The sequence below is a fragment of the Hesperophylax consimilis genome, chromosome 3 (assembly GCF_061612785.1).
Source record: "Hesperophylax consimilis isolate HC1 chromosome 3, BYU_Hcon_1.0, whole genome shotgun sequence".
NCBI lineage: Eukaryota > Metazoa > Arthropoda > Insecta > Trichoptera > Limnephilidae > Hesperophylax > Hesperophylax consimilis.
The window spans coordinates 7,673,036-7,689,034 of record NC_142838.1 but is presented as its reverse complement, the minus strand read 5'-3'; the positions used below and the strand labels follow the sequence as shown (position 1 = coordinate 7,689,034).

Below are 15,999 nucleotides of genomic sequence, written 5' to 3'. Positions count from 1 at the left end.
AAGAAGTAAAAATAAAAACATATGAAACACATTGTTTGGATTACTATAAAAGTAGATAAGTATATGCTAGAAAGAAGAAACAAGAAACATGTAGAGTTGCCAGTGCCATAAGATTAACTTGAACCATAGTCTGTCATCCTCACTTGTACATTGATTGCAGCAGCTTGGGCAGGGCAATCTCTATCCCCTGTGGGATGGTCGGCAGGTTTTTTGAAACGTGTACAAGTGGCACAGACAGCGGGAAGGGCTTTCTTAGGGCAAGTCTCGTAGTTATGCCCCAAAGTGGCGCAGTGACGGCAGGTTTCATTGTCTTGCTGACAAAACTTACTAATGTGCCCATATTGTTGGCATTTGAAACACCTGGTTGCCCCCGTATAATCCCGAGTACGGCAGGCATTCCATCCAAGGAAGCACATACCGCTGTCTATGAGAACTTTTCTGGCTAACGGGTGACATGTAACCACCATGTTCATGGTGGGAGTGTCTCTCTTGCCAAAAAGCGAAACTCGCCGCATGGTTCTAAGATGATCTTCAAGAGAAAGCGTCGTTTGACCTACTAGATTATTGGTAAAGACCTCAGAGAAGAGCTCCTGGTCTGCAGATTGCTCTCCTTTAGGGACATTGTATAAGACAATCTTGGGAAGGCGTCCAAGTGGATTGATCATTTTAAGACCATTTGCAGCGAGCTTCGCTTCGGCCTTCCTGATGTTCTCCAATCCTTTTTTGTCTCTGGCTTGGAAAGCCATGCCAGCACCCTTGATTTTGCGGGACCGAACAATCTGGAAGTCATCTTGTTTAGGGTTGAGAACCTTCTCAAGCTTCTTCAGAGTGTCCTCCGAAGTTTTACCCTCCGGCACCTGAGGATAGAATAGGACAGTCAGCGGTTTCTGAGGAATCGGTCGTTCATGGCCGTTCACCAGAATCTTTTTTGAAGCAGGCAGGTTAGCAGCAGCGTTAGCATAGGAGAAAGTCTCCTTATGTAGTGGCATAGTAGGAGCAGGAACTGATCGAGAATTAATGAGCAGGTCTAGCCTAGTTGTAATGGCCGATTGAGCATTCAACATCTCGTCTATGGTAGAACTTCTTGTCGAGAGAGTGTTCATTTCCAACATCAGACGAGTAATGTCCGACATGAGGTCATCTAGGGTGGAGTTCAGCAAGTTTTTATCAGCCTTATTAAGCTTGTTACTACCATCTGAGATTATTACACGAATTTTTTGGCATTTTTCCAGAGCTGGAATTGCCTTCATTTCTTGATTGCCAGGCGAGTCACTGTACCTAACTCGTTTTTTATTTTCGGCATTCGGAGTGGTGTAAGGAACAATGGAAGGCATTTCTTGATTATCAGCTCTAGTCGGAGTATCCTGGGCAGTAGTTTGTGTAGTACCTGCTTCAGCTCGTTTTTTATTTTCAGCAGTCGGAGTGGTGGAGGGAGCAGCGGAGGGCACTTCCTGGTTATCAGCTATAGTCGGAATATGCCGGGCAGTAGTTTGTGCAGCTCCTGCTTCACTGTCTGCCTCAGTTGTAACAATATCCCTATGGGACTTTTTTTTATATTTTGTGGCTTTAGAAGGTCCAGCAGTAGGCGGAATGGTGGATAAAATATCCTCAATTTCTTTCAACAATTGTTTACGACTCTTCGGAGGAATCGCAGAATTCCCAATGGAGCTGTCCGAATCATCGGAAGGACCCTCACTAGACGCCATTTATAAAGAAAGAGGGAAAAAAAGACAAATGAGGAAAAAAAAAGAAATGGGGAAAAAATATTTTTTCCCCAGATTTTACAAAATTTTCCCCAAAAATGAGGAAAAAAGTCGGGAAAAAACTTTTCAAAAATGTCAATACATATGAAGAAATGTCAAAATTGGATATCGAAAAATGTTTTAAAGAAAAATCAATAAATATAAAAAAAAGTATTTAGGATTGATCCAACAAAGCTTCCAGAAGCCTCTAGAAGATTCCAGAAGGCTCTAGAACGCTCTAGAACAATCCATTGAAAAAAAAAAAAAAATAGCACGTGGTGAGAAAGGAAAGAATTTTGTAAACAAGTGACGTCACAGAAGAATGTTTACGCGAGAGCTTCTAGAACGCTCTAGAGAGTTCTGGAAAAAGACTAGAGAAAAACATGGTAACAATAAGGTCACTGCCCTGGAGAAAAAAAAACACTATTTTCACAAAGGAATATCACAAAATCACTGTTTTTTAACGGGAAAAGTATGGGCGATAGAGGATCGAACGTATAACTGAATTTATATTGTTAAATAGAAAGAAAAAAACACAAAAACGGGTACGCAAATACGACAAAGTACTGCGTAGTACGGAAAACACTCGTAAAAACGGGCAAAAGCCCGTTTTTAAACAAAAGAAATACACTGTTGTGTTGTAAATAGTGATACTGATAACGTATATGTAAAAAATATTAAAAAAAGCGAAAATTTTCGTTATTTTCGGGAGTACTACAAGGTTTGAGAATTGTAACTCCGGAGCGAGATTAAAGCGACTGCACTAGCGGGCGGCGAGAACTGATGATATTTTTTATCAGTAAGTTTTCTCCGTGTGGAATTCTAAAACAACGGAACTATTTCAGTAATTATCTATAGAGCGTTTAATTTTCAAGAGATAAGAAGCCATATTGTTAATGGCATTTTTTAGATTGTTCAATCAGAGGGAGATTTGAAACTCATACGAAACTGAGTAGCAACTACTGAGGCAATTAAAAACAAATTGGTCCCTAAAATCAAGAAAAAATTATGTGTCTAGATTTTGTTTTATCTGAAATATGAAAAGTTTGAGAAGCCCTGTGTTTTGGCGTTTTTCAGGTTCGCTCGGCAATGGCAAGCTTTAGCACGGCTCACATCTTGTCAGTTGAGACTCGGGGGAAACTCTTACTGCCTCTGGAGTGGAAGTTTGAGGATATTTTCTACAGAATATCTGCCTCCTAGACAGCTATAAACATGTCAGAATAATCGTGTAGGCTCTGTAGGCTTCCCCGACACCTCACAAAGGCGCGTCAACTGTTTAACAGCGAGCCCTGAATAAGTTCGCTGAGGTGGCGCGAATTAAATGCCGTGTAATTTATGGCACAAATTCTCTTCTTTTCTCAGTTTGCTCCTCTCTCGTCTCCGGGCTTCTTTTGTTCGGGAAGTTGCCGGATTACGACACTACGATATAAACATTACGAACGTCATACAAAGCCATTATTATTTTAACAAAAAATGTCGAGTATAAAAATATTTTATTTCTTTGGGGACGAGATCGTGTAAGTAACTGAGGGGTACTGTCAATGTATTAATATGATAATTCTGTTCTATACAAATGTTTTCTAATCGCCTCCCTTTTTGATTTCTTCTTCTTCAACTAACCTAACCCGACCTTATTATTGTGACTTAAACCAAATCATTTTAGTTTTTCCAACCTCATTGAAATATTTTTCACATGGAATTCTGTATGAAAATTACTTTTACGTACCTAGGGTGGAGGGGGGTCACTTGGTCCCCCATATATCGCGGAGCGATCGAGTCTTTTTATATTCCTTTTGCCCTTTCCAGTAACACTCGGATATTAGTTACTACCAACCTTTTTAACGGGAAATCGCCTATCATCGCCCAGCAGTCATGCATTAAGTAATGAAAAACAGTAAAAGATATTAAGAACTCAAATATATAATTTTCCTCCCTAGCATATTGCACATTTTACGACCGCAGTCGTGACTTGTTTGCTGTGAGGATTTTTTTAAACTTATGGGTATCCGGTGGAGTACAATAGTAACCGACTAATCGACTACCATAATACGGACATGTGTCTAGTGTGGTAGTCGAAAAGAATGTATAAACTGTATACAAATATATTTTACGAATAAAGAAAAAATAAAGGAGAATATACGATGCAATTGTGAATGGTAGCAGAAGTCGGGGGCGCCCGAGGAAGATATGGCACGACCAAGTGAATCAGATACTTGAGTCGGGCCATGTCAAGAGTCAGAACAATAGAAGAGTATGTATGAGACGATGCATGAATGTGAATGAGGCAAGGAGTGTGTGCCAAGACCGAGTTGTTTGGCGGTCCGTCCTCTCTGCCTACCCCTGCGGGGAAACGGCGTGATGGTTAGTTAGTTAGTTTAAGAAAAAAAAAAAAAAAACCCTATGTACGAAATTTTCAATGTACCCAATGTAAAAGCCCCATGGGCGTATAAAGAGAGTGAATACATAAATATAATTAACTCGACATTTTTCATCGGAATTCGATAGATATTATCTAATATATTAAACAATAGTAACGGGATTTTTTTAATGCAAATCAAGTACCAAATTGTTTTCTATAATTTTTTAAATTATAGAGTTTGTGATGTAAAAAAAACTCCCATTTGGGGGAAGTGTATACCCCCCTCCGAGGTGGGAGGGTTAACATACATTTCGTGTTCAAGTAAAGTGTATATCCCAATCTGTATTAAAAATGTTGGTAAACTGTCAGGGTCTTTATGGTCGTCCCCACTCTAAGAATTATAATAGTAGTCTCTGGTAAGTAGAGTAGAGTATCTTCGAGAGTTGTTCGGCTATAACTATATATACAGGGTGCGCCAGAGAAACTTACTTATTTGAAAAAATTCCCGACCGTTGAGTTGGGCAAGTAGAGGGGCGGGAGGGGGCGCATCTGGAGGAGGACGTCCCCAAGTTTGTTTCCCATTCTCGTCAGTTGCCATTATGCTGTGGTCTAGAGAGCAGCGGGCATGAATTTGCTGCGACTACATTTCCCCAACCGCCTCATCTCTCTCCGAGACGATCTCCCATGGCCGGCGCGCTCTCCGGATTTGACTCCATGTGATTTTTTTTATGGGGTTATTTGAAATCCCTTGTTTATGTCGATCGACCACGGACCATAGATCACCTGAAAAACAACATTCCTGATGCTATTGCCAATATTCCGATTGATATGCTGAGAAGTGTGGACGAAAACTTCAAAAAACGACTTAACCAGTGTATGCGCGATGAGGGTCGCCATTTAAAATATGTAATTTTTAAGACAGTATGAAAAAAAACTTGGTACATTGCATTTTCAAATAAAAAAAGAATTACAACAATAACTACAGTGTTTTTGTTTTTATTGAACTTTCAAATAAGTAAGTTTCTCTGGCGCACCCTGTACCTTTAAAAAATCCTTAAATCAAACAGAAATTTTATTTTTCCAAATGTACACTCCTCTCTCATACACAAGCAAATGCTTAAACGGAACCCATTGTAAAACTAATTATTATGTTATGTACAAAACTTTTATTGATCTACCTATATAAATAAAAATGTAAATATTTGTGTGTTCAAAATCTTAAATCTCCGAAAGTTCTTCACCTTTGATTGCTTTGAAATTTTCACACCACGTTGTATTCGAATACACATGTGTTTATTATATAGATGTCACCTGTGACAGATAAAAACACGTTTTTTTTAAACTACGCCATCTGTTGGACATTAAAGCAACACGCTCTATTGATTCTCTATATGCACCGATAGACTGAGCCACAGCAACGCGTTGCGGGGTACAGCTAGTAAATAAATGAAAATAAATAACTCGGGAAGCCTCGCAGACGCCAGGTAGGGATTCATTTCATTCCAGGGAGGGTTTAGAAAAAGTTTATTTTTGGGTCATGAGAGAGTGCGGCTATTATCCATGGATCTTCCCAACTTCCTCCCTTCAGTTCAGAAGGCCATGTCAAGGGTGTGCCACTACTTAGACTATTTCATACGTCTGGGGGATTGTCTCGAGAGCTCTGTCACTTTGATTAACATGGGTTTCCATGTTCTTGACGATCCAAGACAGCATCAACATAGACTGTTTTATTTTCCAGGACTTCGGTTCAGGTTAGGACCAACCTGCTGAAGGTTCTGCCGATTGGAAATAGAATGGCTTTTGACATTGGTATATAGAGGGCAGTGTAAGTGTATGTGTGGGGGATTAACGTTTAGTTTTACTTCCAATACCACTTTTATTATGTTATTTGCCACCGTCGCATGTTTCTGTTGAATATTGCTGACAGCAGTTTTCCTGGATTGCAGTAAACCATAGTAAAACATATTACCTCCAAAATCTTTTTGATGATTGAAAGCATTTCAAGTTTTGTAACAAATGTAATATTGTTTGTATGTATTGCGTGTTACAGAGCAACAGCGGGCTCGGAAAGGCGCTCAAGCCGAGCAAGGAAGGCAAGGAGGGCAAGGCGGACGGACTGTCCGAGGGCGCCTGGGACAGCCGCGACCTCTTCATCGACGATGAGGGCATCGAGGGCAGCGGCGCGCGCGGGGAGGTAACCACGGACCTGGAGAGCTCCGGCTCCGGCTGGGGACCGGACGACGAAGACTCCGGCCTGCCCTCCTCAGGTGCGGGCCCTCTCCCCCCCCAAAAACCCACGAACCGCCCTAACCTGCCCATTGGCGATGATGACGAGGATCACGTGGTCTCCGAGCGCACGCGCCCGACCCCGCGTCCTCACGACGTCCCCACTAGCACCGAGGCGCAGCCTGAACTTATACCCAGCGTTGACGATGACATTTTCGTGATTGAGAAAGAGAAGACGTTCGATGTAGATAGTGAGTAGTGATCGCATGCGCATCCATTTTATTATTTTTACTAAGTTTTATTGTGGCCCATTCACAAAACCTTTTTATTCATTTTTTATTATTTTATATACCGATGGTTGGCATCCAGATCTTAACCACATATGTATTTTATGTTTAATTTTCAGGAGAACAAAACATGTTTTTCTTGATATTATATTGTGATGGTGTCGTAATAAAAAGTACATCCTAAGAGGAACGGCTGAGCGGTCTTTGTCATACAAAATTTAAATTTCGATTTGAGGCCAAAATATATAACCAAACTGAAAAATGTTTTTTTTAATCAAAGGGTACAGCAAATATCTAGTAAGGTCCCTTGAGGTGATTTTGCACAAAAACGGCGCTATACAAATCATCCAAATATTATTATTAAGGATATGTGCTACTTTAGCTAATGAGATACAGCCATTGATATATTATACATCAATGGATGTAGGCCATTAAAGAAGTGAATTTTTCATGATTTTAGAGGCTACTTTGGCAATTATTATGAGTTAATGATAATATAATATAATGATAAAAATGTTTTTAAAAAGCATTTTGATGGGCTTAAATTTAACTTACAATGACTGATTTACGTAGAAACTAGAAACACAAATTTGTTGCGTGTAAATTTAAAATTTTGTCAAAAAAAACCCCTTTTTTACAGGTTTTTAATTTTTAATTTTATATTTCCATATATTATAAGAGAAGGTTGGGCAAGATAATTTTTTTTTTAAACTATTAACTGCATTAAAAATTGTCAATGTTGCTTCTAAAATCATGAAAACATTATTTCTTTAATGACCTGTTTTTTATAATTTAAAACTAAAATAAACAACGCAGCATAAATCTATATTAAAACCACCAACTAAAACCAAAAAAAATAAAATTTCAATTTAGTCCTCTAATCCAAATTTAAGTTTTGTATGAAAAAGGCCATGCGTCCATTCCTCTTATGACGTACTTGCTTAGATATTACGGCCAAATATTCAATGGCAGTGCAAAAAAAGGTATGTTCAAAAATATTGGTTAAGATCTATACCTGACCGTCGACGATATCTAATGCCTGTTAAAGAACACCTTCTCACGGGTGAATAACAGTGTTCACGCTGTTCGTTATGTGTAGGGTCACATATAGTGTTATTTTAATTTTTAAGAAAAGAGCTCATATTTTACATAACAATTTATTTATTTTTAAGATTCATTAAATCTAGTCCGCACTTCTAAGTGCCGTATTTAAATATCAGCCGTACCTGAGTATTCTCTCAAGTAAAATGACAAAATTATTTATAAAATCGAATTAATACAACATTATCTACTACTTACTAGATAATAATGTTTTATACAGGTTGTCCGGGGGGTAAAGTGCACAAACTTTCAGGAGGTGATTCTACAGGATAGTACAAGTAAAAAAGACAAATTACTTTTTCGAAAATGTAGTTTTATTTGGCTGTTAGGTACAAAAGTTGAATTATTTGTATGGAGAAATTAACCGTTTGATTGCCAAAAAAATTCCTACAGTTGCTTGTAAATTCCCACCAAAAAAACATTATTTTTTATGAAACTATATATTTTTTTAAAACCCCATAAATTCTTTGAATTTTCAAGGATTTCGATGATTTTTCGGTGTTTTATTAAAGAATATTGGTTTAGAATCACGCGGAGGAGGATCCTGAAGTCCAGGCGTTTCGAAAAAATGAGAATTTTACGTACCGATGTACGCGCGAATCAGAACACGACTGACGCAATCGATGGAAATCGACGATCGGCAATCTTCGTTAAAACACGAATCGACGAAAATCGATGATTGGCACTCAAACGGTTAATATTCTTCTATGGAAAAAGTTCTTAATCTTTTTTACTTCCGCCATCATGCAGAATCACCTCTAGAAGTTTGTGCACTTTACCCCCGAACATCCCGTATAGTTTGTATATAATTAATAGTAACTACTACCTATTATGGAAATGACGAAGAGAATGAATCGTAAAATCAGCTCTTTTTGCTAGAAAATTTCGAAATATGTCCTAAGAATGAAAATGTATAAACTATTAATCTTGTGGCTTTCGCTTTATGGTTCCAACGAACTGTGAAGATTCAGAACCTTTATTTTATTGTAATCCAATTGACAATATGTTTAGAAAACATTCCTGCCATATTTTGAATATTTTCCAATTTCCCACAAAGCCAAGCTTTTTAATTAATCAATATTTCTATTTATACTGATTTAGACTGTGTTTTTTTAATGATGTCCCATTTGTCAACCTGTTAACCGGGCGGGACGCATAAATACGTCAAACGTAAACAGTATCGGGTAGGACATATGAATACGTCCTTGAAATATATGTTGCGCCCTGGAACGAGCGGGATCATATTTCCGAGCATATCTCACAGAAATTGAGTTTTGAATTTTTACATATTTTAATTTTTTAAACTCAATGTTTCTCTTTTATCTGTGTGCTTTTATTTATTGTTCTGTAATTATAACCTTTTTTATATATTTTTTAATCTTTATAATTGTTTGTAAAATTTTTATTTTTTTAATTCGATGTTTTCATTTTTATAATGCCTAAATGAAAAAAAATAACAATATGAAATTACGTCCTCCGGGCGTGACGTACTGATACGTTCCTGTGAAGGAGTTCGCACCCGTTATATGCTGCGTAATTCAAAAGGGAACTCCCCGGTTAACAGGTTAATATCCATTGTTCTTTCCTTTATAACTACCTTGTAAATGCCCTTCGGATGTCTGACGCTGTTCTGTGAGTTTTTTGATAATTGATAGTTCATCCCTTATTTATTCCCATCGACTTAGTCTCTATCATGTTTCTAGAATGATCATCATACAACTAGGAAGTACTGCTCGATTGTTTTAGTATTTTCCGTTTTGTACGTTTCCATGTTAATATTTCTTAAGTTTATTTTTCGAATGTGCCTGCATTTCATCAAAACTTATTTATGTTAGTTTCATGTTTTTAGAGTTCATTTTTTCTAGCCTATGCTATCGAACTCAATAGCTTGATGTCGAATTCTGCTATTAGCTTTTGCGATCATAGCTTGGTTCTATAATATTGTTCCGGGAATCTACCTCTTTGGTTGACGACAGCAATTGCTTGTATCATATTCATACATTTTGAGAGCTCTTTTTCTATATAGCCCACATTTTTCGAATTCAGTATCTTCCCATCGATCAGTGATACTTATTAGCTTTTCAATCTGTTTCTCTCCTATTTGTCAAGTATTATTTCCCGATTTTTATACCTCTTTGGTATAGTTGTTGATAATGATATAACATTGTTTCAATGATAGAAATTGTTTCAATTCCAATTGTACAAAATTTTAAAGAGTCTTTCTTTTACCCCAAAGTTAACGAATTCAATGGCTTCCTATCCGAACCATGTTATTTATAACTGTTCGATCTGTAGTAGCTTTCAAATTCAATTTCATTGTATTGTAAATCTACCTCGTTGGTTGACTACAGCCATTTAATTCTAATTTATATTTTATTGAGCTCATTTTCCGTATCTATCAAACCATGCCTTTAATATTTGTTGTATAGTTCTCCAATTCGACGTAGAGTATTCCATCAGCAATCTACCTCTTTGGTTCACGAAACTACATTATTAAATGTTTTTTCTCTGATAAACAGAAATTATTTCATTCTTAAATTCGTCATGTCATAAGATTCTCTTCAAAATAATACCTTTTTTTTTCTTTGGTGTAAATTGCTTTTTAAATTTCGTTTTCATCATTTTAGAACCATTGTAGAGTAACTTCATTTCAATTAATGTTTAGTGAATATAATGTATCGATGTAGTGTTGCATCCTCCTATCTATTTCGACGCTTCTCTGTAAAACCGGAAAGATCCCTCGTCAATGTCACTTTCGGTTTTCTGTGTAGACTTCTCTTAGACCCCAAATAATTGCAGTTAATTTATTTTGTTCATGTTTCCCCTTTCTTTTTCAAAAATTTCATGATAATTGGTTGTATGTGGATTGTGTACAAAATGTGAATGGAGTTGAAGCATCAGCAGTTTGCACAAATACAAAGGTGTATAATATTGTGACCGTTTTCACCAAATTGAGCGACCGCTAAAAATTACTTATTTCGGTATTACCATAGTTTAATTTTTACTCATTGTATTTATATGGATCCAACTGTGCTAAATTAAACAACTATCAAAGTGACGAGCTGATCTGCAGCATAGACAATGTCTGCCATACAGAAACATTTTCGTTATTTAATTGCATTGGGAGAACAATTTTAAAACAAGTAAAAATGTAGGTGAAATTGAAGTGCATATTATTTGCTAGTCTTCTGATAAGATTTTTTTTCTTCCAAGCCTTCGTTCATTTTTAATTGGTGAAAGCGGTCAGGAATGTTTTTAAAAAAAAAAAAATTTTTGCAGCCCTGGTTAGTTGTTGAAATCTCTAAACGGAAACCGTGTGAGCTATCAACTTAAGCATTTTATTAAAACACTTACAAAAACGTGTATTCAGTAGTTGAATCGTGGTTGTTTCACAAACAACACATTCTCGCATCGTTTTCTCGAAATATCGTAATTGCACATTTCAAGCTTTTTTCTATTAATTTTGTTCCTCGGTAAATAATTTTACAAAACTCATTAATATTATCGAAATTGCATTGTGTGGGTTGTTCTTATCAAACATTTTTCGCAGTAGTGAATCATTAATTTGCATTAAATAAGTGATATGCTGTACTTCGGGACCTTCAGGTGAAAGGTACTAATTTATTTACACATGCAAATTTAGTTGCGGAATTACTTTTGTTTTATCGTTTCATTTCAATCATACTCCCACCACCAAAGGTTGTTGGTAATGAAATCGGAAACCACCGACTGAAGTCAACTTATATTATAAAATTTATAATTTTGTACTTAACGAATAAACATAGCTTGAAATGGCTTCAACTTTGTTTAGTGCACAGATCAGAATAGATAGGTATTTCTCAAACTTCCTTTAACCACATAAAATCCGCCAAATTGCCAATTGTGCAGTTTGATCCTATTAACAAATGTTAAAAACATAGTTCCTAAATTAGACGCCCTTGATGGCTATGACTGGAGTATATCTATTTACCAAATTTCAATAAAAAATATTCAAATCATTTGACCTTTTGTTCCATTTAAATAAAAAATCAACATGTTTGCGTCAATTTCCGAATAATGTTTATGCTAATTGCTTCGATGAATACTAATTTATTTATTCCGACTGTATATAAGAGAGACCCAGTATATCCTATATTAAATTGTTTTCAGGATCAATCCATCATACCACTTACAAATGCACTTATTCAGTGCAATAGAAATTCAGAGATGTATTAAATATGTCAAGTCTACATTTTTAGTAAAACCGTCTATTACTGTTGTTAATTATAAATATTATCTTTTAAAATTGCTATTTTATATCCAAATTTTATTAATTATTAAATGAAATGCAATAACTTTCCAAAATACCTGTTACGTATTTCAAAAATCTTTCTACTAATGAATAAAGGTTTTGTTGGCTGTTAGTAATTATTAATGTTAAGTGGACTTTGCCATCTTTGATAACTTACCCTTTAATTTAGAATGTATGTTAACTGAAATAAACATAACGTCAGAAATTCGCAGTGAAAACGGTATCAGTTGTAGCCGCACACAGGTAATGACCGTTAATTGTCCATATGAAACATGGTGCAAGGAAACAACTATTTTCACAGCGCTTTTTGACATTGTGATTCGATGAACTTTAACCATCATCCCTAAAGCAGGTAAGGCTAACGACTGTGGTAGAAACATCCAATACACACATACGTAGTACCTACCTACATTAATAGTAAAGTTGAACAGATGAGTAAAGTATGTATTGCCACGCGCAGGTAAAGTTCCTCCGCACGAGCTTCCACCGGCCGTGAAGCAGCCGGAGGGCGACGGCGGGGAGGGCGACGGTGAAGGCGGGGAGGGCTTCGAGGGCAAGGGCGGTGCGGCGCCGGGAGGGGGCGGCCAGCCCGACAAGGAGGACACCAACGACGTCTTCATCATGAACACCAAACACGAGGACCGAGCGACGAGCTTCTTCGCCCAGCCGGGCATTCTTGCCGGTAATTTTATCACCTTTTCTTGTTGTTCTATTTACATGTGAATTCATCGCACTACTTTTACTTCCACCGTCATTCAGATAAGACATACAACTACCCCGGCCTCCAAAAAAACATAAATTCACTTTTCCAACATAATATCATCAAAAACATGAATTACATGAAGATACAAAGTGAAAATTCTCATTAAGGCCATACACCTCGACATGTAACATTCGGATTCGGGCAAAATCACGCACTCCTTACGCAGATGGTGATTTACCTATGCAAAAGAAACATTGTCAAAAGTTTATGTTTCATTTTAGTTACTGAAGTTTGGGCATAAATATTAAAATATTTTGTGATCATAATTTAAAGAACTTAATTTGCCACATTATACAAAAAAACATAACCGAAAAGGGTTCCTATGTAAAATGTTATGCACTTCAAAGCATTTTTTTTAGGCCTCATACATTATATTTTCAAGGCATATAAAATATGACTTTACAAAAAAATGCTTGATTAAAGTAAAGGCCAATAATATGTTGTGTTCTACCTGCAGTATTTAATTAAAACATTATCTAAGTGATCAAATTTTCAAACCATAAACACATGATTTTACAATTCTTCACATTGAATCATTAGCATTTTATGGTCCTGTTAAAAAAGCTGAAATTACATCAAACTCAACATCTACGAAGTGAAAAAAAAAGAAACTCGAAGTTTCAATCTTTGAACTATTTGTTAAATACGATTCTGCAATGTACATATCCTAGAAGTTACGAGTATTGTTAAGAGTGGGATATGCCAATCATATATTTTAAATTTTATTTTACCCCTTCCTCCTGGTAGACAGTTTTTCATATATATTTATTTATTAAGTGGTTTACATCTACCAAGTAGTGAAATATGACAGAATGTCCGGGGGTAAAGTGCACTAACTTCGGGTGGTGATTCTATATGATGGTAGAAGTAAAAAAAAAATTACTTAAGAAATTCCATTATTTTTTCCCGTACATAAATATTTTTCCATACAAACAATTAAACTTTTTTTTTACCTTAAAACTGCATTTAGAAGTTGGATTTTCTAAAAAGTTATTCACCTTTTTTACTTGTACTATCATGTAGAATCACCTCCCGAAGTTAGTACAATTTACTCCCGGACACCTTGTATAATATATTTTTTTGAATTTATACTTCAGCATTTTGTTGCTTTAATTTTGTTTTAACTTTTAAAGGTCTTGTGCTCTTAACAGATAGTAAATAGCTGGTATATTTAGAAGTAATTTGTGTATTGCAGCGGTGATATGTGGGGCGGTGGTAGGGCTGCTGTGCGCCATCCTGGTGGTGATGTTCATCGTGTACCGCATGCGCAAGAAGGACGAGGGCTCGTACCCGCTGGACGAGCCCAAGCGCTCGCCCACGGCCAACAGCTACGCCAAGGGGGGCCACAACAACCGGGAGTTCTACGCCTGAGACGACTCGGCACTACCCTCGGGACACTTCTAATCTCACAATATTCGCTGAGGCCGTATTATACATAAAGCAATGACCGAACTCTGGACATATTCAATGGAGCGAATAATTGATTGCGAGAACCAAAGATACAGAAATGTCCATGTGCCATCATCATCATGTTGGAGCCAACTCTGGACTTATCCGGAGCGGTGCTACGCGAATATAAGACTTGATAAATAAAATATTGTAAAGTTTCAGTGAATTCTCAGTTGTTAGTAAAGTTGACATCTTCCAAGTGGTAATTACAAGTTTTACGGAGTAAGTAGCGGTTTTCATTTTCTTTTCGAAATTTCCGAAAGTATCTTTTTATGTTGACATGACCAATTAGTGAAACAAATTGATTTTGTAAGGGTAACGAGTCTCCTGAGACTTCACGTCATATCTATCCGCGTAGAGTTTACGAGCCCCACTTGTTTCATATCTCTTTTATTCCTTTCTTTTATCTTCTTTTTTTCTTTATTTTTTAACTCCAAAAATATAAATTTATTTATTTCAAAATAAGTAAGTATACTTAAATGTTAAGTTCTAATATTAAGGAATAAATAAAATGGGAAGGCATCGGTGAAGTAATTATAAGAATATTTCATACTACATACTTGTAAATTATTAGACCATGAAAATATTTCCTTTAAAACTTTTACAATAATATTATAACATTTTGGAATGGAAATAACAAACATTCCAAGCTTATTTACCTCTCTGGTAATAATAATCAACCTTAATCCTACCACTACATACTCCTCCGTCTGATCTGACATCAGATCCTCTGCACATGGCATCTGCACGTTCCCGCCCCGCCTAGATATGCTACAACGTATGTAATATGTAACCAACCACTTAACCAGTACCAGTGTGAATGAGATAAACCCACTACATAGGAACATATACCAATCCCTCTGCGTCACGCCCCGCTTGTCTGGAAACAACAAGTGCTGGGAGGATTGCCAACTCCCGAGGGATTGCCTATTAAACTTAGCTAACTCTGTATAATTATTTCTCCTAGGTAACTCTTAAATTATGTATGATAAATTGATGTGTGCATGTCTCGTCCATTTCATTAAATTGTAAGATCCACCACAAATTTTCTGTTCTTTTGCCATTTAAAAAATGTGACTTATAATAATATCAATAAAGAATTCTTTTGTTCTGGGAATTTAAAAAAAAATGTCTTGTTTTATATTTTGTTTCTGTTAATACAAACAACACTAGTTTGCTGTCAAAATATGAAGTAAAATAAATAAAGAGCATTTCACATTTACTAGAAATATTTGGTAGACGATGTCTGCGCATTATTTTGGCAGCAAGATATTGTGTAATTTAGATGTTTTTAAGATAAAACAGTTAATACTGTAGAATAGATTAGAGTTTACTGTAATTGCCGATTCTGTAAATAAATACTCCTTTACACCTACATTGTTTTTCTTCTGTCCTATTTCCCCAGCATGTTTCCTGATACAAATCAACTATGTTCATTCCTCCGTGACGGCCTCCATGGTCGAGGGGTAAGGCTCTCGACTAGCAAGCCGGAGGACGCGGGTTCCTATCATTTATATATTTCATTAATTTATGTTATTTCACAAATTACTCATTAAAAATAATATATAGCGCATTTGTGGCACGTTCCAGAGTGGAAGATACTCTCAGTATCGCCCTGGTGTAAGACCACCGTTCAGAATAGAATTGTTGCTTGAAATGGCTTTGGCCGTGTTTGGCGATCAGATTTGAATAGCCAGGTACTTCCCCACCTTCCTTTTTCCCTCCCCATTACCTTCAGCATCACAACATACCCCAATTGGGGATGATATAGACTCACTGGC

General features: G+C 36.5%; 1 protein-coding gene across 2 annotated transcripts in view; it reads left to right on the top strand.

Annotated features, from left to right (window-relative positions):
* Nucleotides 1–15,593, top strand: part of LOC149424886 (uncharacterized) — a 493,347-nt gene extending 477,754 nt beyond the window's left edge. Inside the window, exons 2-4 of one of the 2 annotated variants that reach the window (XM_089647709.1) lie at nt 6,152–6,368; nt 12,467–12,688; nt 13,965–15,593. In XM_089647709.1, coding sequence (XP_089503835.1) covers nt 6,152–6,368; nt 12,467–12,688; nt 13,965–14,140 — 615 coding nt within the window. In that variant the 3' untranslated portion in view covers nt 14,141–15,593. Of the gene's footprint in view, nt 1–6,151; nt 6,579–12,466; nt 12,689–13,964 lie in introns of both variants that reach the window. The other variant, XM_089647708.1, reaches the window with a different exon arrangement.
* The last annotated feature ends 406 nt before the right edge of the window (nt 15,594–15,999 follow it).